The following is a 25,901-nucleotide window of genomic DNA, read 5'->3' as shown; positions in this document are numbered from 1 at the left end:
ATAGATAGATAGATAGATAGATAGATAGATAGATAGATAGATAGATAACCAACAAAGCCTAGCAGCAAGAGATAGAGAAATTCCATTTTAAATAACTGTAGATAACATAATACTTGGGAGTCTAGCTGCCAAGCCAAATCCAGGAACTATATGAACACAATTACAAAACATTTTTCACACAAATAAAATCAGATCTGAACAACTGGAGAGATATTAATTGCTCATGAGTAGGCTGAACAAATGTAATAAAAATGATAATTCTACCTAAATTAATTTACTTATTCAATGCCATATTAATCAAACTGCCCAAAATTATTTTATAGATCTTGAAAAAATATATATAACAAAATTTATCTGGAAGAACAAAAGGTGAAGAATATCAAGGGAATCAATGAAAAAATATAAAGGAAAATGGCTAGCAGTATCAGATCTCAAACTGATATCTACAAAGCAGTAATCATCGAAACAATCTGGTACTGGCTATGAAATAGAGTGGTAGGTCAGTGAAATAGATTAGGTACACCAGACACAGTAGTAAATGACCTTAGTAATGCAATGTTTGATAAATGCAAAGATCTCAGCTTTTATGACAAAAATTTCTGAGAAAACTAGAAAAGTTTGGCAGAAACTAGGTATGGACCAACATCACACACTGTATACCAAGACAAGGTCTAAATGGGTTCATGATTTAAATGGTGATATTATAAGCAAATGAGGAGAACATGGAATATCTTACCTATAAGATCTATGAATAAGGAAAAATTTATGACCAAACAAGAGATAGAAAGCAGTATGAGAAATAAAATGGATAAATTTGATTATACTAAATTTAAAAGGTTTTGCACAAACAAAACCAATGCAGCCAAGATTAGGAGAACAGAAAACTGAGGGAAATTTTTACAGCATACTGTCCTGATAAAGGCCTTATTTCTCAAATATGAGAAATGGATCAAATTTATAAGAATATGAGTCATTCCCAACTGATAAATGATCAAAAAACAAGAACAGGTAGTTTTCAGAAGAAGAAATCAAAGCTATCTATAGTCATATGAAAAAATGCTCTAAATCACTATTGATTAGAGAAATGCAAATTGAACAACTCTGAGATACCACCTCACACCTATTAGATTTGTTAATACAACAGAAAAGGAAAATGACAAATGTTGGAGGGGATATGGAAAAATTGGAACACTAACATAGTTAGTGGAGTTGTGAATTAGTCCAATCATTCTGGAGAACAATCTGGGACTATGCCCAAAGGGCTATAAAATTGTGTATACTCTTTGACCCAGCAATACCACTACTAGGTCTCTATCTCAGAGAGATCAAAGAAAAGGAAAAAAGGACCTATATGTACAAAAATATTCATAAGAGCTCCTTTTATAGTGGCAAAGAATTGGAAATTCAGGGGTTGCCCATCAATTGGAGAATGGCTAACAAGGTATGATATGTGATTGTGATGGAATACTATTGTGCTATAAGAAATGATGAGCAGGATAGTTTCCTAAAAACTTGGGAAAACTTATATAAACTCATGCAAAGTGAAGTGAGGAGAATTAGAAAAACATTGAACACAGTAATAGCAATATTGTATGGTGATAAACTGTGACTGACCTGGCTATTCTCAGCAGTACAATGATTTAAAACAGTTCCAGTGGACTTATGATGAAAAATGCTATCTGCCTCCAGATAAAGATCTGATGGAGTATGAATACAGATCAAAATATACTTTTCTTTAATTTTTTTTTTTAGTTTTTTTTGGTCTGTGTTTTCTTTTACAACATGGCTAATATGGAAATGTGTTTTGTAGGACTGCACATATATAATCCGTATCAGATTGTCTGCCTTCTCAAGGAGGGGGGAGGGGACAGAGGGAAGGAGGGAATTTGGAACTCAAAAATTTTTTAAATGTTAAAAAATTATTTTTATGTGTAACTGGAAAAAATAAAATATAAAAATTATATATGTATGTATATGTATATGTCATAAGTCTTCCCCTCCCTGCCCATCCCTCAACAATAGCTCATATTTATGTCACTCTTTAAGGTTTGCAAAGTGTTAACATATATCATCCCAAGTCTCACAATAGCCCTATAAGTTAGGAAGAAAGAAAAGGAAGGAAACAAGTATTGATTAAGCTTCTAGAGGATGCCTGGCAGTGTGCTATACCCTTTACAATATTATCTCATTTGATTGTCAATCAATCTCATTTGATCATTTACAAATTATCTCAATTGATTCTCACAACAACCCTGGGAAGGAAGTGCTATTATTAATATCTAGTTTACAGATGAGGAAACTGAGGCAGTCACAAATTAAATGACTTGCCCAGAGTCCTACAGTAAATAAATGTCCAAGGTCACATTTGAACTCAGGTCATTCTGTCTCCAGGCCCACCACTGTATTCACTATGCCATCTAGATGATGCCATCATTCCCTTTTATTGCACATAAGAGAACTGAATCAGAAAGGTTAAGTGACTTGGCCAGGGTCACTGAGCTAGTATCTGTGATCAGCTTCAAACCCAGACCTTCCAATCTGGAGATCCAGCTTTCTAACCCATACCATGTATCTAGGGATAGCTTTGTGTATAGATAGACTTCTACCTTCCCCCAGCTCTTAGCATAGTTGAGCTAAATTGATTCGGGCCCATCAATTTTTCTTCTAAAGTCAGCAGCTACATAAATGTGCATCCAAGGATATTATGGTTGATTATACTGTTTACCCTCAAGTCATCACTTTAACTATACATCTTAAATTACTTTGAACTTCACATCTTGAAATCTAATAGGCTTATTTAATTGGGTTTCAGCAGGTAATTATTTTCATATTCTTAACCACTGTCCATATCTTTTTGCTGCTTCTAGGGTCTTCCTTTCCTGAAGTCTTTTCTTTCTAGGTAACAAAGCTGGCATCTACATATACCATGAACTTTTTCATTGTTTGCTAAGTAGCTAATTTTATTGTCCAAGGGATAATTAATCCTTTTGCCCTGGATGCTTTGATTCTCTTGGAATTTAGATGACATCAAAATAGGATCTTAATAAAAATTGTCAAACATTCAAGAACCAATTGATTTATTGAACTCCATGCAAATTTTTCCCTATGTTTTTATCACTTCTTTTATTTTAAGGCCAAAGTACTTATCTAAAATGACAAGAAAAGAGAATAAACTGGAATTCCAAAAAAAAAAAATCCAAGAATCACAGGATTTGAGAGTCAGATGGGATCTCAGTGACCAATCCATATGCAAAAGGAACACCCACTATACCATACCCAACTAGCAAGCATCCAGTCTCTGCTTCAATTGTAAGCTCCTTAAGGGCAGGTACTATCTTTTGCCTCTTTTTGTATCCCTAACACTTAATACAGTGCCTGGCATATAGTAGGCACTTAACAAATGTTTACTAACTATCTGACAAATTCTGACTGAAGACCACTACGAAGCAGGAACCTACCACCTCTGGAGGCAGCCCATTCCACTTTTGCAGCTAGGTAGAACACTGGACCTGACTGGAGTCAGGATGCCCTGAGTTCAAATCTGGCCTCAGACACTTAGTAGCTATTTAATTTCATGCTAGCTACATCTTTATCCAAGTCATTAATAAATATACGAAGTCATGGGGGGTGGAGCCAAGATGGCGGAGGGAAAGCAGTGACTGTCTTGAGCTCTCTCCCAAAGCCCTCCAAATACCTAAAAAAAATGGCTCTAAACAAATTCTAAAGCAGCATAACCCACCAAAAGACAGAGTAAAACAAATTTCCAGCCAAAGACAGCCTGGATGGTTGATCAGAAAGGTATATTGCACCCGGCTGGGAAAGGAGCACCATTTGGCGTGGGTGTGCAGGCCACAGCGACCCTAGAGCAGACCTCAGAGGACTGAATGGGGGCAGCTGTGGCAGTTTCCAGACTTCTCAACCCCTGAACACCAAAGACAACTTAGAAGGTCAGTGGGAAAAGTCTGTGACTGCGGTGAGAGAGGAGCTAGGTCTCAGCTGCAAGTCTCGAGTGCAGCCTGGGGCTGTGGCTTTTTCCTGAGCTTCCAGCCCACAGACTGAGGGGGAATTGAGTGGCTGATCAGAGGGGAATTGCAGGGATCTCTTTGCCAGTGCTGAGGCAGGAATCTCTTGCTTTACCTGTGCTTGGATCTGAGTCACAGTTCTGAGAGGCAGTTCTAGGGCTAGGAGGAACGCTGGTGTGGTGGAACTTGTTGTGGTGGTGGAGAGAAAACACCTTGCCCCTTATCATACCACCTTGGAAGAACTGAAAATTTACAGGTCCCTAGAAGTACCTCTGAAAACAGCTGTACAAACCCCCAAAGCTTGGGACAGTACACTCTTCACATTGGAAGCAGACTTTTACCTTAACAAAGAGTTTAAAACTCAAGTAATTGGCCAGGATCATGAGTAAGCAGCGCAAAAAGAGTCAGACTATATTATCTTACTTTGGTGACAAAGAAGATCAAAACTTACAACCAGAAGAAGACAACAAAGCCAAAGCTCCTACATCCAAAGCCTCCAAGAAGAATATGAATCAGTCCCAGGTCTTGGAAGAGCACAAAAGGGATTTTGATAAGCAAGTAAGAGAAGTAGAGGAAAAACTGAGAGTGATGCAAGAAAATCATGAAAAACAAGTCAACAGCTTGCTAAAGGAGACCCAAAAAAAGTACTGAAGAAAATAACACCTTAAAAAATAGCCCAACCCAAATGGCAAAAGAGGTACAAAAAACCAATGAAGAGAAGAATGCCCTAAAAAGCAAAATTGGCCAAATGGAAAAGGAAGTCCAAAAGATTACTGAAGAAAATACTTTCTTAAAAATTAGAATAGAGCAATTGGAAGCTAGTGACTTTATGAGAAACCAAGACACGTAAAACAAATCCAAAAGAATGAAAAATTAGAAAACAATGTGAAATATCTCATTGGAAAAACAACTGACCTGGAAAATAGATCCAGGAGAGAGAATTTAAAAATGATTGGACTATCTGAAAGCCATGATCAAAAAAAAGAGCCTAGACATCATCTTCCAAGAAATTGTCAAGGAAAACTGCCCTGATATTTTAGAACGAGAGGGCAAAATAGAAATTGAAAGAATCCACCGATCTCCTCCTGAAAGAGATCCCCAAAGGAAAACTCTTAGGAATATTGTAACCAAATTCCAGAGTTCCCAGGTCAAGGAGAAAATATTACAAGCAGCCAGAAAGAAACAATTCAAGTATTGTGGAAACACAATCAGCATAACACAAGATTTAGCTGCTTCTACATTAAGGGATCATAGGACATGGAATATAATATTCCAGAGAGCAAAGGAGGTAGGATTACAACCAAGAATCACCTACCCAGCAAAACTGAGTATAATCCTGCAGAGGAAAAAAATGGTCATTCAGTGAAATAGAGGACTTTCAAGCATTCTTGATGAAAAGACCGGAGTTGAATAGAAAATTTGATTTTCAAATATAAGACTCGAGTGGAACATGAAGAGGTAAACAGAAAGAGAAAATCATAAGAGGCTTATTAAGGTTGAACTGTTCACATTCCTTCATGGAAAGATGATATTTGTAACTCATGAGACTTTTGTCAGTATTAGGGTAGTTGGAGGGGAAAAAATATATGTATGTGTATATAGATATAGATAGATAGATAGAGGGCACAGGGTGAGTTGAAAATGAAGGGGTCATATCTGGAGAATAAAATTAAGGGGTGAGAGAGGAATATACTAGAAGAAGGAGAAAGGGAGAGGTAAAACAGGATAAATTATCCCACAAAAAAAAACAGAAAAGAAAAGGCTCTTACAGTGGAGGGGAAATGGGGGAAGGTGAGAGGGAATGAGTGAATCTTATTCTCATAGAATTTGACTTGAGGGAATAACATACACACTCAATTGGGTGTGGGAATCTGTTTCACCCTACAGGAAAATAGGTGGGGGGAAGGGGACAAGAGAATAGGGGAATGATAGAGAGGAGGGCAGATTGGGAAAGGGAGTAATCAGAAGCAAATACTTCTGAGGAGGGACAGGGTCAAAAGAAAGAATAGAATAAATGGGTGGGCGAGATAGGATTAAGGGAAATAGAGTTAGTTTTTCACAACATGTCTACTATGGAAGTGTTTTGTATAACTGCACATATATAACTTATATTTAGTTGCTTGCCTTATCAATGAGGGTGGGTGGGGAGGGAGGAAGGGAGAAAATTTGGAACCCTAAGTTTTAAAAACACATGTTTAAAATAAAATGTTTTCACATGCAACTGGGAAATAAGATATACAGGAAATGGGGTACAGAAATCCATCCTGCCCTACAGGAAAATTGAAGGGGAAGGGGATGGGGATAAGAGAAGGGAGGGAGAGATAGAAGGGAAGGCAGACTAGGGGAAGGGGTATTTGGAAGGAATGCCATCTTGGGGTGGGGGGAGGGGCGAGATGGGGTGAAAATTTGGAACTCATAATCTTGTGGAAGTAAATGTTGAAAACAAAAAAAGAAATAAATAAATTACCATGAAAACAAAAAAAAATTTTAAAAAGTCACACAGAGCCAAGCACAGACCCCTAGGGCACTCTTTTAGACAGCTGTTGTCATCTTGACACTGAACCATTAAAAACTATTCTTTGAGTTCAGTCGTCCAACCAGTGCTGAATCCATTTAATTTTATTATCCCCTCATCAACATCTATTTTCTCCACAAGATTAGTATAAAATACTTTATCAAAAGTTTGGATAAAATCTAGCTAAACTGTATTCATGGCATTCCCCTCACCCATTAGTTTAATAATCTTGTCACAAAAGGAATTGTATGCCTTCAGACGGGAGCCAACTATGTGGCTTAGTGGATAGAATGCTGGTCCTGCAGTCAGGAAGATCTGAGTTCAAATGTGACCTGAGACACTTACTAGCTGTCTGATCCTGGGCAAGTCACTTAACCTCTGTTTGCCTTAATCAACTGGAGAAAGAAATGGTGAAGCACTCTAGTATCTTTGTCAAGAAAATCTCATGGTCAGTGTTGGCACATTATGGTCCATGGGGTCCTGAAGAATTGGACATGACTGAACAACAATGCCTTAGTAATTGCTAAAGACGTAGCCCTCACCTAGGGAAGGGCTTATAACTAGCAGTGATTATTGACAGCCTTTTTGGACATTTGAATAATACAGCCGAAGTGCATAAGGAGAGTAAATTGGAGGAATAAGTGGGATGCTTTTTAGACTCCTGGATAAGGGGAGACACTTATCCTTTAGTATGGAGACTCATTCCTAGTGTCAGAGAATATCAGGGTTTAGGGTCACCCTACCTAAACCTGTAGCTTGAGGCAAGGACTCTCAGGAAGCTCAATGGGGCAGGGTCTAGAGTGTCAGAATTAGAGTCAAGAATACCTAAGTTTAAATCCTACCTCAGAGGTTTAATAGCTAAGTGACTCAGGGCAAGTCACTTAACTTCTTAGTATCCTCATCTGTAGAAATGAAGATAAAAATAGCATCTACCTCACAAGGATATTGGGAGGGTCAAATAAGATAACGTTTATAAAGTGCTCTGAAGATATGCTACATAAATACTAGTTATATTATTTTTATTTTATCATCATTATTATTATTAAATGCTAGATTTTTCCCCAGAGCACATCTTTGTGCCTGGAAGTGTCATAATTAGCTCTAACAAAGGGAATCCATCATTAGAACTGTAATGCAGGGAAGTCTAATTAGGTAAGAGAATTCAAAAAGTTCTTCTCCATTTCCTAGCCTATGGAGACTTCTCCATTGAGAGCCATAAAAAGTTATTGCCAGCTGGTAGCCTCAGAGAAATATGTTAGGAGCCGAGGACTTAGAGCAGCACCTGGGGCAACCATCTGGGGCAGCAGAAGAAGAGAACCACAGAGAGAATCACAACATGGAGTCACCAGCAGAGAGCAAAGAGCAAAGACACGTAGAAAGCCTCAGCCTGGACAGAGTGGGGAGCAGAATGAGCTACATCCCAAATGGTCATTCAAGATTTTGTTCTGTTTTTCTGTTTACTTTCAGTAAAATTTTCTTCTGTAATATTGTGAACTGTGTGCTTGGGGGTGGGGAGTTAGCAAAAAAAAAAAGAGAGAGAGAGAGAGAGAGAAAGAATTTTGCTCCAAGTTTCTGAGTGGGGGCTTTTGTTGAAGGGAAGGGTAAAATTCCCACAAAATGGATTTAGGCCTTTTGCAAAGGTTTCCACAAGAAGTTTTAGTTGTTGAAGAGCTAATTAACTGGTTGCTGATTATAGGAACTCAGTTTCCTTGCTCCTTTTATTTTGGTATGTACTCTTCTATGTACAGTACTGCATGTGTTCTGTCAGTTTCACCTAGAGAAAAGACATCTGCTTAAACTTCATTCAGCCCTTGAATTACTGCAAGTTTGTCTTGGTGTTAGCTCAAAAACAATTGGCAAAAATCCTAGGAAAGCTCAAGAATTTATTTTTGTATTTGGAATCAGAGAAATGGAGTAGTATATACAAGTACCTCTAAAATACACGCCCTTCCCCTCAACCCTCTACCTGTTCAAATCCTATAGCAAAAGGAATATTTTCTATTTTTTTCTTTCCAAAGATCTCCCATTTTCCCCACTTTATCAATATTAGAGTAAAAACACTTATGTTTGAATCCCACTTTTGCTACTTTTTACCTATGTGAACATAGGCAAGTCATCTACACTCTTTAGGTCTTACTTTCACCATCTGTAAAATGTGGGGGTTGGATAAGATGGGTGAAATCTGAGGTTCTAGTGAGCTCTATATCCACAATTCTGTGATACAGAGAGCTATAACATTATGAATTGGTTGCAATCTATATTAGTATATAGAATTCCCACACTGACCAAATCACAAATTCTTTACATTATTGGTGGATATTCCCATAGTTACATAAGGAAGGTCGGTTGTTTTGTTTTGTTTTTAGAATATACACTCAAATGTCATTAATTCAGAATTTCAAAAATAATCTTCCATGACCAACGTTCCCTCTAATTTTCCTCCAATTCTTTTTTATTTGTAAGCAGATGACCACACTTCAAATTAGGAAAACTGAGTACTCAAGATGTGACCACAAAGAAAAGCAGATTTTCATGTGTGGAGTCATGCCACATTATATATAAAGTTTATTTTTAATCATATACAACTCACGACAAAATTCATGAAATACATTAATTGATCTTAGATCTAGAATAGGGTTTCTTAATCATTTTGTGTGTCATAGACCTTTTCTTAAAATAACATGTTGAAATGTATAAAATAAAATATATACATTACAAAGGAAACCGATTATATTGAAATACAATTATCAAAATGTTAAAAAAAATTACAAGCAAACAATTTATGGACACCATGGTCCAGAGATAAGAAGGATTTCAGAGGCCATATTCTCCATCTTCTACATTTCATACATTCTTCCTCTCCCCTTATCTGAGGGTATTCTGCCCAAAGGAAGGTAAATTTTGATGGCCAAAAGCTGACTACTTAACTTGGGATTTACTGGCTAAATTTTTTTCTCAAAGACCAAGCCTTAAACTCAATTCTCTCTGGATCTCATGGATTGGACAACAGTAGGTCTCTGCCCAAGCACCACTTAATGGTTATTTTTTTGGGCTCTCCCAGCTCAGAGTGAATGTAAATATTAGCTGTTTCTCTGTTGACCAGCAACCCTGAGGGTCTTCCCCTCCCAATTTGATTTTTTTTTTAATTAAAGAGGCCATCCTTTGACTCACTTCTTAAAGAGGCCTTTTCACTAAGGGCCAAGGTCTCCCACTTGTATCCTAGGCCATTTCCAGTCATCCTTATGGATACCCGGCCACCGGACCCAGACGGCTCTGGAGGAGAAAGTGAGGCTGGTGACCTTGCACAGCCTTCCCTCACTCAAATCAAAGTCAATTACATGTCATGTCATCATCTCACTGATGTCACGGTCCTTTTCAAAAACAAAGGACAAACCTCACAATCACACACAACATTTCATAGATGAGGAAACTGAGGCACAATAGGATTAAGTGTTTGTCCCAGGTTGAACTGGTAATAAACATCAGAAGTAAGATTCGGATCCAGGTTCTCTAGTCTGGAGCCAGTGTTTAATCCCCTGTACCACATGCACAATTATTATTGTGCTGCATGGCATAAAAGCATAAATGATAAGCAATACACAATTTAAAACTATAACTAGTTTGACATTTTTTAGCCAGGTTAAATTTGAGGGTTTTTTTTCTTACTTGGTTATTTCATCACTCCCTATAATCTGTGTGTGTGACATACACACACAAAAAAAATAGATATTCACTGCGTTTCTACACCCCATGCCCCCAAATTTTCCATATTCTAGCCATGCACTTCCATTTCATCATTCTTCTCGATTCCTGTCCCTAACCCCAATCTGTAAATTGTTAATTTCCTGAACAGAACATTCAGGCTCTTGTCTCTTTTTGCCTGGATAATTGCCATCTCCTCATTTGTTTTGCTGTCTCATGTCTGTCTTTACTTCCTACATATCACTACCAGAACAATCTTTCTAAATGACCAATTCCATCTCTTTTCTACCTGCTCAAAAACCTCCAATGTCTCTCTGTTGCTCACAAGATAAAATCTGTTACTCCTTATGTTAACATTTGTGGGGATAATCTAACCCAACTTTAATTCCTATTCACCCTTATTAAGAAACACCTCCATTCCTGGCTGCCTGCTCTCCTAAACACAGCATGCTCATGCCAAACTACAAGGCTTTGTACATTCTTCTCTCCTAAACTAAAATGCTTTCCATTCATCTAACTTCTAGACATTCAAATCTGGCCGCAGACACTTACTAGTTGTGTGACCCTGGACAAGTCACTTAACACTGCTTGCCTCAGTTTCCTCATCAGTAAAACAAACTGGAGAAGGTGGCAAACCAAGCCAGTATCTTTGCCAGAAAACCTCAAAATGGTGTCACAAAGAGTCAGACATGATTGAAAAACAACAGAAAGCAAGTTAGTTTTATACACTGTGCTACCAAAATAACAGCTCACATGTATAAAGTACTTCATAGTTACAAAGTTCTTTACATACGTTGGCATATTTAAGTCTCTTAAGGTAGGGAAGTAGATAGTGCAAATATTATAATCCAAGCATTTGTTTGAACCCAGACTATCTGCCAAATTGATTACCTTATACCTGCCATTCCATTTTTATCTAAACAGTAGGCCATAGGTTCATCCCAGCAAAATGTTAATATCATTTCCTTACTAGGCCAGAACTACCGTCTCCCTCTTCCCAGCCCCACCCCCAACAAACACTCAAAATAGTCTTTGGGTACCCAGGGGACATGTCCTGTGAATCACTTAGCTCTCCTATGGTGGTATGAAGAACTTTCAGAGATGCACTTGAGGCTGCTTCTGCCATCGTCATCAAACAGATTGACTCCTTTATAAGTGTTCAGAATGAAAATTGTCAATTTATTAACTTAATCAGTGTTTTCAAGCAACTGACTTGAATGAGTTATTACTGGTCTTAAAATGCACAACTTGGATTTGGGACTATCTGGCCCATAAATTAAGAAATAAGTGCTTTCTGAGGTAAGACTTTACATTTCAGTTGAAAGCAATTTTTTTTTTTGGTAAGACAATCAGGGTTAAGTGACTTGCCTATGGTCACACAGCTACTAAATATCATGTGTCTGAGGCCGGATTTGAACTCAGGTACTCCTGACTCCTGGGCTGGTACTTTATCCACTGCTGCATCTGGCCGCCTCTGAAAGCAATTTCTAATAAAATAAATGACCACTGATTGGGAGCTAGCTAAACAGGTTGTATGGTACATAAATGTAATGAAATGTTCCTGCACCATAAGAAATAATGGATTTTGTAACTATTGAGAATGATGGAATGACTTACATGAAGTGTTTGACAGGATGATCACTAAGGTTCCTTTCAACTCAAAATTACAGTATGATGCTATGATCCTGTGATGCAAAATGAATTAAGCAGAACCAGGAAAGCAACACACATAATTAACCAACAATTATTTATTAGCACTGGCCCCTTGTAACAGGCAGGGTGATTATAACAATGTAAATGGAAATGTAATAAGCAAGGATGGCTCCAAAGAAGCGATATGAAAATATATGTCTCAAGAGAGGTGGGAGAATTATGGGTATGAAAGCTTACAGCCTTAGGTGATGTTGGTTAGTTTTGCTGAACTATAACATTTCTTTTTTCCCCTCTTTTTTTTGTTTTAAAGAATGGTTATCTCTGAGAGTGAGGGAAGAGGGCTATTCTGGGAAATGTATGTAGTATAAAAATAAAAGATATCAATAATAATTGAAAAATAATAAATACCAAAAGTGATTTCTAACAAGTAACTGAGAGTTAAACCAGAAAATAAGCCAACTCACTAGAGTCCTACTCTACTCTCCTACAAGTCCACGGTAGGAGATATCTTCATGAGTGAAGAGGCCTTAGAGGACTCTTTTTGGTACCTTCAGTAATTTTAAATGGGGCCTACAACATACTAACTGCACCTAATTTTGCTCTGTGGTGAACAGTATTATAGTGATGTTTCATTATATCATCATTATATTTTATTACATATTTCATTATATTAGCAAGAATTCCTCGTTATGAGTTACAAAGGATATGGTAATTGTTTAAAGCCTGATATGCACTAGTAAATTGCTACAGGCTTATTGAAATGAAATCCATTGGTCTTGATTTAAGATTAAAAGCCAATAGTGAATCAATTTATCCAATTCTAATCTAACTCTCTACAGTACAGCAAAGTACCTTGAAGTCATACCTGAGAGAAAACTTTTCATTTGTTGTTTCTTTTTTTATTTTATTTTTTCTCAATTACATGCAACAACAATCTAACATTTTTTTAAATTTTGAGTTCCAAATTCTCTCCCTCCCTCCTACCTGAGGAGACAAGAAATTTGATATAGATTATGCATGTGCAGTCATACAAAACATTTCTATATTAGCCATGTTATAAAAGAAAAGTTGAAAAAAGAAAGAGAAAAAGGTTTTAAAAATATGTTTTGATGTACATTCAGACTACCAGTGCTTTCTCAGAAGGATAGCAATTTTCATCATAAGTCCATTGGAATTGTCTTAGATTATTGTATTGCTGAGAATAACTAACTCATTCACAGTTGATCATCATACAATGTTGCTGTTACTGCGTACACTGTTTTCCTCATTCTGCTCACTTCACATGAGTTCATATGAGTCTTCACAAGTTCTTCTGAAACCATCCTGCTCATTTCTTATAGTACAATAGCATTCCATCACAATCATATATCATACCTTGTTTGACTATTCTCCAATTGATGGGTATCCCCTCAATTTCTAATTCTTTGCCACTACAAATGGAGCTGTTACAAATATTTTTGTACATATAGGTCCTTTTTTTCATTTTCTTTGATCTCTTTGGGATATAGACTTAGTAGTGGTATTGCTGGGTCAAAAGGTATGCGCAGTTTTATAGCCTTTGGGGCATAGTTCCAAATTGTTCTCCAGAAAGGTTGAACTAGTTCACAACTCCATCAATAGTGAATGCAAGTCCCAATTTTTCCACATTCCCTCCAGCATTCATCATTTTCCTTTTTTGTAACATTAACACACCTGATAGGTATGAAGAGGTATCTCAGAATTGTTTTAATTTACATTTCTCTTATTCTCTAATCAGAGCATTTTTTCTTATGACTATAGATGGCTTTGATTTGTTCTTCTAAAAATGGTCTCTTCACATTCTTTGACCATTTATCAATTTGGGAATGACTCTTATTTTTAAAATTTGACTCTGTTCTCTATACATTTAAGAAATGAGGCCTTTATGAAAGAAATTTGCTATAAAATTTTTCCCCCAAAATTTCCTGCTTTCCTTCTGATCTTGGCTGCATTGCTTTTGTTAGTGCAAAACTTTGAATTTAATGTAATTAAAATTATCCATTTTATGTCCCATACTGCTCTCTATCTCTTGTTTGGTCATAAATTCTTCCTTTAGCCATAGATTTGACAGGTAAGATATTCTATGTTCCCCTAGTTTGCTTATGATGTCATTCTTTATGTCTAAATCATTTTGACTTTATTTTGGAATACAATGTGATATGTTGGCCTATACCTAGTTTCACTTGCTATTCTCATAGTAAAGAAGTGAATAGTCTCTCTCTCTCTCTGTCTCTTTTTTTCCTCTGCCTCTCTCTCTTCTTCCCTCTCCCCCTTTTCTCTCTTCCCAATCTCTCTTCCCCTCTGCCTCTCCCCCCTTATTTCTTTTTCTCTCATTTTCTTTTCCTCTCTCTCTCTATCTCTTTGTCTCTGTCTCTCTTCCCCCCCCACTCCCTCTTTCTCTAACATATACACATTTCTGTGTACACACAGTGCTTTGCTCAGCAATTCCATTTATGATTCTATTTAACAAAAAAGAAAGTGTTAATTTGTTAAAAGTATCAGGATAAGAAATGCTTATGATTATATGCTTTAAGATTTCAAAGGCTATGTGAATATATGATGCTGAAAAGACTAATAGAAATGGGAAAATATACTATGACTTTTTTTCTAGCAATGTGCATGAATGTCTAATTGTTAATGGTTTCCAAAAGAAACCTAAACTAAGCTCTGAAATTTTGACATTTCTCTTCTCACTAAAGAGATTTTTGCATAGGAAATGCATTTAAATTTCAAACACATTCAAATAGTAAATATATTGTATTTATTTATGTTTAAAAGTTCATGCACAAATATTTCAGTGCCAGTAAGCATTACTCGTCATTTGGACAAAATAACAATTTAGTTCCTTTAATATCTAGATCACAAAGATGTGAAGAAAACTCGCTAGAGAGTTGGAGGTGGGGCAATGTAATTTTTTGTCTAAAATTATGCTACAGTTATTAAAGGAAAAATTTTTTAAATATATGGCAAAATTCTGAATTAGTTGATTTTTTAAAAATTTCTTTCTTCCCTCCTGCCTTCCTTTTGCTTAGAAAGTCAGATTCAAGTACATTTAAATGCATCTGGAAGGTATTAGGGGGGTGTTTAGCTCATTTTTAAAGGGGAAAAAAACCTAGCTACATTATATCATAAATAAAATCTCTGCTGTTTCAAATTTTCTTTAGGTCCTTATAAGAGTGACAGCAAAACTGGAAGAAAGAGCAATGAAAATTCCAGTCCTCTTGTGTGATGGTAGCCAATCCATCAGAGGATTATTTTCTATATAACATTGCTGTGACATGGTCACTAATAACATACAGGAGAGGAAAATATGAAGAACTTGTCTTGATGAGTATCTCTCAGTAACAAAATCCTCTAATCAAACCAGGGCCATATGCTACATAGAGGTTTTCTGAAACTAGGATGAAAAATATTACTAAATAACCTAAAAGTTCAGCAAAGTCCTCTTCCAGGAAAGTCTTGCTAAGTGTGCTCTCCTCAGTCTCTTAAGAATAGAACTTCAGAGCTGAAAGGAGCCTTAGAGATCACATCATCCAACCCTTCTCATTTACAGATGAGAAAAGTGAGGCAAAAAGAAGTGAAGAGAATATCATGATCTACAAAAAATTTAAATTTCTTTGGCATGTTATCATTAAAAGGATGTGGATAGTGAATCCCTTTTGAAAGATCAAAAAAAAAAAAAACCACCTATAAGGTAAATACCCCCTGCAAAAATCAGTTTCTTTAAAGATGTGTGTGTGTGTGTGTGTGTTTGTGTATGGGTGCTGATGTTATGTCTGAATGCAGAATTTAGGAAGCATTAAGATTAGATGTTGTTCAATAACGTAACTATCTGTGACACAGTGATTTTGAAAGACTTTGCATTGTGCAAAAAGCATGAGAAGATGGCTTCTGAAGAGTATTGGAGTTGACCTAGAAACGGAAGGTCCTTTTCTATATTTCTATTTTTATTCCAAGCAGCATGGTAGTTTGTGCTGCTCCTGAGTTGGAAAACTTACATACAACTCATATTGTGTAGGCTTAGTGGGTGTAGCTGGGAAGCAAGAATGAAGTGATCTGTGTTTCAAAGTCAGGAAGGGTGTAGCCGATCCCAAGTAATGCTGGTACCGCAATCACAGGACTGGGAGACTATACATTTCTCTCCTCTGAGAGCTCAGAGCTCCCTCAAAAAAACATTTGAAATGCATCCGAGCCAAATTGACAAATATTTTGTGTTTAAGAACTTCAATATGCAATGTTACCAAAGGCCTGAAGATTCCAACTAAAGTAAATAATGTTATATATTCTGGAAACTGTAATCATGATAACAATTGGGGGAAATTTAGTTCTTTTTACTACTATGACTAATACTACTACTGCTAATAACAACAATAATGATGATAATGATGATTATAATAATGAAGAAAAGTCTTCCTCATCAAACCATGTCAAAATCTTTTGTTACCTCTGGATGTAGTCCTGCCAACAGACGTCAAATAAAACTATTGCAATTTAAAATATGATAGAAAGTTGTTAGGTGACAAGAGACCATCTCCCTTGGTGCCAGTGAATTTCTAGCTATGAGCATGCTCAGAGACATAGCAGGCAGCCCTGGAGTTTACTACATCAGAGCGGCTTTCTGAGATATAAGGAGCATAAGTATAATAACTCCATTGGTTTACCCTATTGCTGGTATTCAACTGCTATCCATCTCTGCAACTTACAATCAACTGCAATGTTATTTCTGCTCCATTTGGTCATCTTGTTAGATGTCAAAGGTAAGACTTGTGCTTTCTTACTCACTTAAGTTTTAATGACTAGAATTCCAGAAGCTTGAATTTCTGAAAGAAAATAACATTCCTACTATTTAATTCTATTTTACAGATGTATATGCGTATATATGTAAGTATTTGTAATGGCTTCTAGCAATCTGTATTTAGCAGACAATAAGTTTGCACTGTTATTACCATTAGTTGCTATTTGTTTTGTCCTAGGGTTTTTTCTAGATGCAACAGATCTTCCATCAAAAATTATCATTGAAGGTTGTCAAAACTGAAGATGAAACATTTTTACAGTAGTACAGAATGAAGCAACTATTTTGAAAAGTCACTTTTTATTCTTTTTAATATACGCTTTCTGAAATATTGTATGACAGTTTAATAACTTAAGACTTAGTATGTTTCATAAAATTAGACCTTGTTCAATGACAAGGATATAAACTTCTTTAATATTTGTTTGGTATTTTTCATTGTTCAACAACTCCAAGCTACAAAATCCACCACCAAATATTAGAGTATATTTTTCAGTATCAATAGGGTTATTTTAAAATATACAAACTCACATTAATTTGAATAATTTCATTTTTTAGTTTGTGAAAAATTTTATTTTTCATTTAAACAAATAAAACTATGTAACTTTCAAAAGCACTAGCATTTCATTATGAGGCAAAGAAAGAAACAAGCTTTCAGTAATCAGTCTATTTCATACACAAAAAAATGGAAAGAGACTTCTTTTTTATAATGTGAAGGTTACAGTTTTGTAAATAAATTACTTGTTCATCTGAAGGCATAAAAGCTTAGGATTGCTAGTTAATTTATTTGAATGTGTAGATTTTAATATACTATATTAATTAGACCCCTCTGACAAACTAGCTTCTAGAGAACAAATTTAGGATGTACAGGGTGAGGAAAAGTCTTTCTGAGAAATAAGTTTCAAACAAAATCATTTTAAGGGAAACAAATTAAGAAAAGATCTAGTCTTAAAAATAAAATACTCCTAAAGAATTATTTTAGGAACTTTCAAAATGTAATTCCTTTATTTTGTCCCAACTAAATTAAATTTTAACATAATTCTATTTTGTATTCAAATAAGGGTTAGCTAAGCAGAAAAAATATATCAACTCATCTATGGAATTATACAACAAGAAATTTGTAGGGAAGGAGTCTATTCCTCTGATATAATCTCCCATAGCAAAAAGTTTTTGTCCTTACCGCCATTCAATTTTGGATGACTCTTTAAGACTGGAGAGTTTTATATTTAAGAGCCTCTACATAGGTTCACAGGCTCTTTCATAAAGAAAATCTATAGTTTTAAGGAAACATTGTATCTGTATGTATTTAACACATGTATAATATATACATATAAGTTTTATACATATGCATTTGACTATTTGTTAATAAGATCACTATGGTATGGCCTCAGATTTGAAATGATAAATTTAATTGATTTTACAAAAATATCACAAACATAAATATCATTTGATTTACCATCCATTGAAAATGCTTTACAAACCACACCAAAAAGGAATAGGGGAAGGTAAGGGTTTAAGCAAGACACTTCAACTTGCTTTTCTTTAGAAGAAAATGTCAGAATTTGTGCATATAATATTTGTATGTCAGCCTCAGGATCAAAGACCTGGTCTATGTAGCACAAATAGTGGTTGGAAAAGGTTTGATTGATTGATTTACCTTGCAAAATACCCATGGGTACTCAAGGACCTAAGAATTAGCTGTTTGAAGTTTATAATATTAATTGTCAAAGAAACACCTTATTTAAGCCAAATGGATCAGTGTTTCTCTTAAAAAGAACTGTTTAGTGATGGCAGGGAATCACTTATTCCTAATTTTGCTTAATGAAATTCCCATTTTAAAAATTTTAGAATAAATATGGGGAAAGTATCCACAACCAGTAATCTAAGTTCTGTATTGCTTGCTCAAAAAGTCACTTGAAAACTGCAAATCGATGGTATTTAAAAGAATAATGTGGCTTGAGATCATTGCTACTGATCCAAGTAATTTGTCAACCTCTGGAAACTGGAGCCAGGAAACTGTAGCAGGGCCTGAGCCTGTTTCAAAGGCAGTAGTATTTGACTGCCCCCTAATGGCTTATGCAGGACTCAGTTTTGACTGAAACTGTCAACATCAATGCTCGCTATGGCAGGGGACAAGATGTCCCCACTATATTTTAATTTCACACACTTACTGCCATGCTTCTAGGAGCTGAGAAAAATCAATTATGCTGGGAGCTAAGCGAATGGAAGGAAATAAACCAGCACTATTGACTGCTAAAAAGCCTGCCTTCGCGTCTCAGTGAGGGTTTTGTGTGCTGCAGCTAATTGTCAGGAGTCCAATATTAGGATAGCTAGAATCTAAGTTGTAAAGTCACCAAGCATGTGTTGTCTTTACTCATGTTATCTGAAAATATTTCACATTGTTCCCAAAGTATAAACATCACACAAGTCAGTTTGCTCATTTGATATGTGACAAGGAGTAAATTAATCCAAATGCTAGCAATGAGAAAAAGGAGCAGCAAGTTTGTAAGAAAACGTAGCCAAGGGCTAACATCAGCCTTGAGGTTTGCAGGTAAAATTGAATTTCACTTTCTCTGAAATGGGTTGGTCAGAGCATTTAGTTGCTCCATGTTTTTTTCCAATCAAAGGCATCGTGGCTTGAAAAGTGTAGTGCAGGTTATAAAAGGATTAATCCAAAGCTGTAGTCTAACTATTGGCCAGATGTAGAAGGAAAAACACAGGATTCTGAGTTCATACACAGGAGAGACTCAAGAATGACTAGGTCTATTTGTCCTGTAAATGTGTAACTAAAGAAGCTCAAAGACATTCCCTGGAACATCATTAAAATAGTGATCTGAGAAGAGGAGTAGAGACTAGAGCTATGATTTCATTGGCAGAGGAAAATCTTGTGGGAGCAAACTCTCTCCACCAATGCAGGTCAACACCTTCTCTACAACCTAGAGTCCTAGAAAGATGGTTATGTACTCACTCGTAAAAGCCAAGTTCAAATATATTTAACCTCTCCTAATGCTTCGTTGTAATCACCTTTCCCCTCAAACTTCACATAGTATTTGTTTTTACCTTTCTGATATATCATGCAATAAATTCCATATATGCATATGAGGGAGGGGGGAAGGGAGGGGGGAAGGGAAGGGGGAAGGGAGGGGGGAAGGGAGAGAGAGAAAGAGAGGGAGGGAAAGAGAGGCAGGGAAAGAGAGGCAGGGAAAGAGAGGCAGGGAAAGAGAGGGAAAGGGAGAGAGAGAAAGAGAGAGAAAGAGAGAGAGAGAAAGAAAGAAAGAGAAAGAAGAGAGAGAGATGCCTGGAGCACAGAGACAGGTGAAGTAACTTGCCCAGAGTCATACAAGTAGTATATGTTGGAGAGAGAATTTGGATTTGAGCCCAGGTCTTCCTTCTCTGTCCTCTCGACTTCTCCATGCTTTGTGTTACTGCATCTATTCGGAATCAATAAATATACAGGAAAAGACTGTGTGTAATGATGATGATGATGACAATGATTATAATAATGATGAAGATTCATATTTCTATAGAACTTTAAGGCTTAGAAGCACTTTCCTCTGGGCAGGCAGGCAGAACAATAATTATCCCTGTTTCAGCCTGTGATAAGGATCAGTGTAGTCGAATACATTAATAATAATAATACAGCTAACATTTATGTAGCACCCCCTATGTGCCAAGCACTATGCAAAGCACTTTACAAATATTATCTAATTTGATCCTTACAACAACCCTGGGAGGTAGGTGCTAATATTATCACCATTTTACAGTTAAGGTAATACAGGCAAGTAGAAGCTAAGTGACTTGCCCATGATCACACTTTGGATTTTTTAGAACTGATTATAAGTACTATAATTAATTTAATACTCACATAACTATGCATTTTTAGTATTTTAAGCTGTGGGGAAAAAACTTTAATGCTAGCTGAAGTCTATAAAACAGTTGTGATCCACCAAGTTTACAATATATCTAACTCATGTCTTTACCATTGCTCTTCTTTCCTCTTATGCTTACCTCTTCCCAACTAGTCTTCTAGTTGAAGCTTCATTTATCTCTAATAGTTACCTAAGGTTCCTGCCAGTCATTTAACCATTTACTTCTTATTCAAATGGCTTCCTATCCCCCTCTGCTGTTCAATTGTAAACCTTCCCAAACCCCTCTTGCCTACCTTCCCAACCCATCTTGGTTGCAAATATAATCATAGCTATCATCCCTCTTACCACCACCACCACCACCACCACCAACCCCTACCGCCCACCCCGGTCTCTTGGCTTTCCCCTCTCAAACCTACCACCTGCACTGACATCCTCCCTCTCTGAAGTCCCCTGCTATCTCTCTGACAAAAATTACCTCCAACTTTAATTCTCTGCTATTTTTATCTCCTACGTACTTTAAAAATATTTTTATTTATTTAAATATTTGCCAATTACAAGTAAACATTTTAAAAATATTTTTCTTTTTAATTTCATTAAATAGTTCTCAATTACATGTAAAAGAAATTTTATCAGTTTCTAAAATTTGAGTTCCAAAGTCTCTTCCTCTTTCCCAACCCTCCCCCCTCCTTGAGAAGGCAAGTGCTTTGATTTTGATTATACATGTGAGGTCATGCTAAATATATTTCTGTATCTAGCCATGATGGAAAAGAAAACACATAAAATATAGAACAATAAAAATAAGTTTTTTTTTTAAAGTATGCTTCAATTTGCATTCAGAGTTCATCAGTTTTTTCTCTGGAGGAGAATTTTTTTTTTTTTAATCATGGGTCCTTTGGATCATTGTCTTTATCAGAGTAGCTATGTCTTTCACAGTTGATCATTCTTACAATATTGCTGTTACTATGTACAATATTCCCCTGGTTCTACTCACTCTACTTTGCATAAGTTCATATAAGTTTCCCAGGTTTTTCTGAACCCGTTTCCCTCATTATTTCTTATAGAACAATAGTATTCCATCACAAACACATACCACAACTTGTTCAGTCACTCATCTACAGATGTGCATTCCCTCCATTTCTAATTCTTTGCCACTACAAAAAAAGCTGATATAAATGTTTGTGTACAAATAAGTCCTTTTCCCTTTTCTATGATCTCTTTGGAATAGACCTAGTAATGATATTGCTGGGTCAAAGGGTATACACAGTTTTATAGCCATAGTTCCAAATTGTTATCCAAAAAGGTTGGGCTAGTTCACAACTCCACCAACAGTGAATTAGTGTCCCAATTTTTCCACATCCCCTCCAGGATTTGTCATTTTCCTTTTGTGTCATGTTAACCCATTTGATAAATGCGAGGAGGTATCTCAGAGTTGTTTTAATTTGAATTTTTCTGATCAGTAGTGATTTCAAGTATTTTTTCATGTGACTATTATTAAGTTTGATTTCTTCTTCTGAAAACCATCTCTTCACATTCTTTGATCATTTATCAATTTGGTAATGATTTTTATTTTTATAAATTTGTCTCAGTTCCCTATACATTCGAGAAATGAGACTTTGATAGGAAAAAGATGCTATAAAATTTTTCCCAGTTTCCCATTTTCTTTGTAATTTGGCTGCATTAATTTTGTTTGTGCAAAAGCTTTTTCATTTCATGTCATAAAAATTATCTATTTTGGCTATAAAAATATCTATTTTCCTGTAATCCTCTCTATCTCTTATTTGGTCAAATTCTTCCCTCATCCAGAGATCTGAGAGTTTCATTTTTCCATGCTCCCATAATTTACTTGTACTATGACCCTTCATGTCTAAATTGTTTATCAATTCTGACCTCATCTTGGTATGTGGTGCAAGATGTTGCTTTTCAGTTTTCCCAGCAATTTTTGTGAAATGGTGAGTTCTTACCCCAAAAGCTTTTATTTTGGGTTTATCAAACACTAGATTACCATGGTTATTTATTACTGTGTATTTTGTACCTAATCTATTCTACCAATCCACCAGTCTGTTTCTTAGCCAGTACCATATTGTTTTGATGATTGCTTTGTAATATATTTTGAAACCTGGAACCACTATACCATCTTCCTTAACATTTATTTTCATTGACCCTTGATATTCTTGACCTTTTGTTTTTCCAGATAAATTTTGTTACTATTTTTTCTAGCTCTATAAAATAATTCCTTGGTAGCTTGATTAATATGACAGCGAATAAGTAAATTAATTCGGGTAGAATTGTCATTTTTTATTTTATTGGCTTAGCTTATTCATTAGCAATCAATATTTCTTCAATTGTTAGAACTGTCTTTATCTGTGTGAAAAGTGTTTTGTAACTATTTTTATATAATCCCTGGGTTTGTCTTGGCAAGTAGACTTGCAAGTATTTTATATTGTCTGCAGTTATGAAATTTTTCTTTTAATCTCTTGCTGCTGGTTTTGTTGATAGTATATAGAAATACCGATGACCTACGTGGGTTTATTTTATCTTGGAATTTTGCTAAAGTTGTTAATTTTCTCAACCAGTTTTTTAGTTGGCTCTCTAGGGTTTTTCTAAGTATGCCATTATATCATCTGCAAAGAGTGATAGTTTTGTTTCCTCATTGCCTATTTTTATTCCTTCAATTTCTTTTTCATGTCTTATTACTTTATATATATTTATTATATATAATGCTTACTCTTGGTTTTAGATAAACATTACTTATCATTTTAAGAAAGTCTCCATTGATTCCTATGATTTCTAATGTTTTTAATAGGATCAAATGGGTGTTGTATTTTATCAAATACTTTTTCTGAATTTTTTTATCTATTTTCTGATTTTCAGGGTTTCCATTTCAGTGTTTAATGAGGGACTTTCAATTTGATCCTTTTCTAGTTTTATTAGTTGTACACTCAATTCATTGATCTGCTCTTTCTCTTTTAATGATGTACACATTAAAAATATAAATTTTCTCCTAAATACTTCTTGACTGCATCCCACAAATTTTGGAATGTTGTCTCATTGTTGTCATTTTCTTTTATTTTTTTTAAGGCAATTGGGGTTAAGTGACTTGCCCAGGGTCACACAGCTAGTAAGTGTCAAATGTTTGGTCAGAGGTCAGATTTGAACTTGGGTCCTCCTGACTTCAGGGCCAGTGCTCTATCCACTGCGCCTCCTGTTGTCATTTTCTTTAATGAGGTTATTGATTGTTTCTATAATTTGTTCTTTGACCCACATATTCTTTAGGATTGGATTGTGTTTCTAATTAACTTTTGTCCTGTGCTTCCATGGACCTTTATTAAATGTAATTTTATTGCATTGTGGTCTGAAGAGAATTCATTTAATATTTCTGCTTTTCTGAATTTGGTTGTGAGGTTCTCATGCCCTAGTACATGGTCAATTTTTTTAAGGCGCCATATACAGCTGGGGAAAAGGTGTACTCCTTTCTATTCCCATTCAGTTTTCTCCAGAAGTCATATGTAACTTTTCTAAAATCCCACTCATCTCCTTGATGTATTTCTAATTTATTTTATGGTTAGATTTATCTAGCCCTAAATGGGGAAAGTTAAGGTCTCCTACCAGTATAGTTTTACTGTCTATTTCCTCCTGTAATTCTTTAAACTTTTCCTTTAAGAATTTTAGATGCTTTGAGGCTTTGCTTGTAGCTATTTTGACTTCATTGTCTTCTGAGTTTGTGTCTTGATCTTCCCTGTCACCATAGCAACTTTTTATAGTCAGGTTCTTTTTCTTTTGTTTAATCATTTTTCCATCCTATTTCTTGATTTGGAACTTTATGTTAATGTTGGGCTCTGTTCTGGGCATAGGGAGTGGGCTGTTTTATACTGCTGTTTTCAGAGCTACTTCTGGAGGGTTGAAATTTTTTGGTACTTCTTAGATGATGTGATCTGGAGAAAGGTAGAATCACTCCTCTCCTGGTCTGCAGTCTGGTCCTTAACCTATTCATTTGGGACTGCAACCGATACTGCTCCTCGGAGTCCTTGATCTCTTGGAATCAAAAGTGATACTGCTCTAGGCCAGCCTCCACCCTCCACACCACAGCTCCTGAAACTGCTGCTGCCTCTGTCACCACCACCTAGTCCCACCACTGGAGGTTCATCTACATGGGCTCTGAGCCAGCCTCCACCTCCATATCACAAGTATCTATTTCCAACCTCCTACACTATCTTGGGTTAAAAGAATGTCTCACTCTGACCTTTTGTTGACTATGCCATTCTGGAATTCAATTTGAGGCATTATTTTAAAGTTATTTAAAGGGGAATATTGGGAGGACTCAACTGAGAACTTTCTCTACTTCATCATCTTGGCTGTACCTCGGTAAGTCCCTCCCACATACTTTTAACTCTGACCTTCTCTCTACTCTGACTGGCCTTTTCTATTGTCAGCCTTTACCTTGGTCTCTGCTGCCTCACCTACTTCTCACTTCCTGGAGTTTACTTTTCATCCAATATAGCCTTTACTGCCACCTGCCTTCCTATTGTTTCTTCTCCTTCCTTCTCAGCTTTCCTGTTTCCAACCTCTGCTTTGCTTCTCCTTCTACTTTACCCCTTATTTCCACCATTGTTGTTGATTAGACCAGCTGAGTTTATTAATGCACAGATCCTCTCTACACATTTTCAACAGAATGAACCAAGGTGCCATTATATAATTTTCAAGCTTTCCAACTGAAAGATCAATCCAGTAACAAATTGCAGTTCCAGAGAACTAATGATAAAGCATGCTATCCACCTTTTGACAGACAAGTGATGGATTAAAAATGCAGAACAGGATATGACATACATGTCTGAACATGGTCAATGCAGGAATTTGTTTTCTTTGATTGTACACATTTGATATAAACATTTTATTTCCCTTTCTCATTCAGGGAGGGAGGGAGAAAGTGAAAACAAATACTTGTTAATTAAAAAAAATTAAGATCATTCCTATCATATATTGACGTAGCAAGGAGGAGAGGACAATCTCATTTATTGGAATGAGTACCCATAGTGATGGAGTATTGGAGTAAGTGAGATCCTTTTATAGACTCATAAAACTTTAGAATTGAAAGGATCTCAGAGATTCTCTCCAAAATTTCAAAAACTATAATAGGCAAGAAAGAATAATATTGGATTTGTAAGGGACCCTGTCTTGTCCTCTCAAATCATACTATAAAGGGAGACCTATGTAACCTGTGTAGGAAAAAAAGATCACCTCTTACTTCCCAGGCAATAAATAATCTACTTATTCTTAAAACTACAATCTCTAGGTTCTTCTCATCTGTTCATTCTCAATAGTCTAAGGCAGATGTG

At 36.0% G+C, this 25,901-nt stretch overlaps 1 protein-coding gene across 1 annotated transcript in view; it reads left to right on the top strand.

The window, feature by feature from the left end:
* Nucleotides 1-7,728: 7,728 nt before the first annotated feature.
* Nucleotides 7,729-25,901, top strand: part of RXFP2 (relaxin family peptide receptor 2) — an 85,504-nt gene continuing 67,331 nt past the window's right edge. The window contains exons 1-2 of the mRNA XM_027877598.1: nt 7,729-7,964; nt 9,761-9,822. Coding sequence (XP_027733399.1) covers nt 7,729-7,964; nt 9,761-9,822 — 298 coding nt within the window. The remainder of the gene's footprint in view (nt 7,965-9,760; nt 9,823-25,901) is intronic.

This window comes from Vombatus ursinus, unplaced genomic scaffold, assembly GCF_900497805.2.
Source record: "Vombatus ursinus unplaced genomic scaffold, bare-nosed wombat genome assembly UNPS02014813.1, whole genome shotgun sequence".
Taxonomy (NCBI): domain Eukaryota; kingdom Metazoa; phylum Chordata; class Mammalia; order Diprotodontia; family Vombatidae; genus Vombatus; species Vombatus ursinus.
Note: the sequence above shows the minus strand (reverse complement) of the source record. Positions and strands in the feature narration are given on the sequence as shown.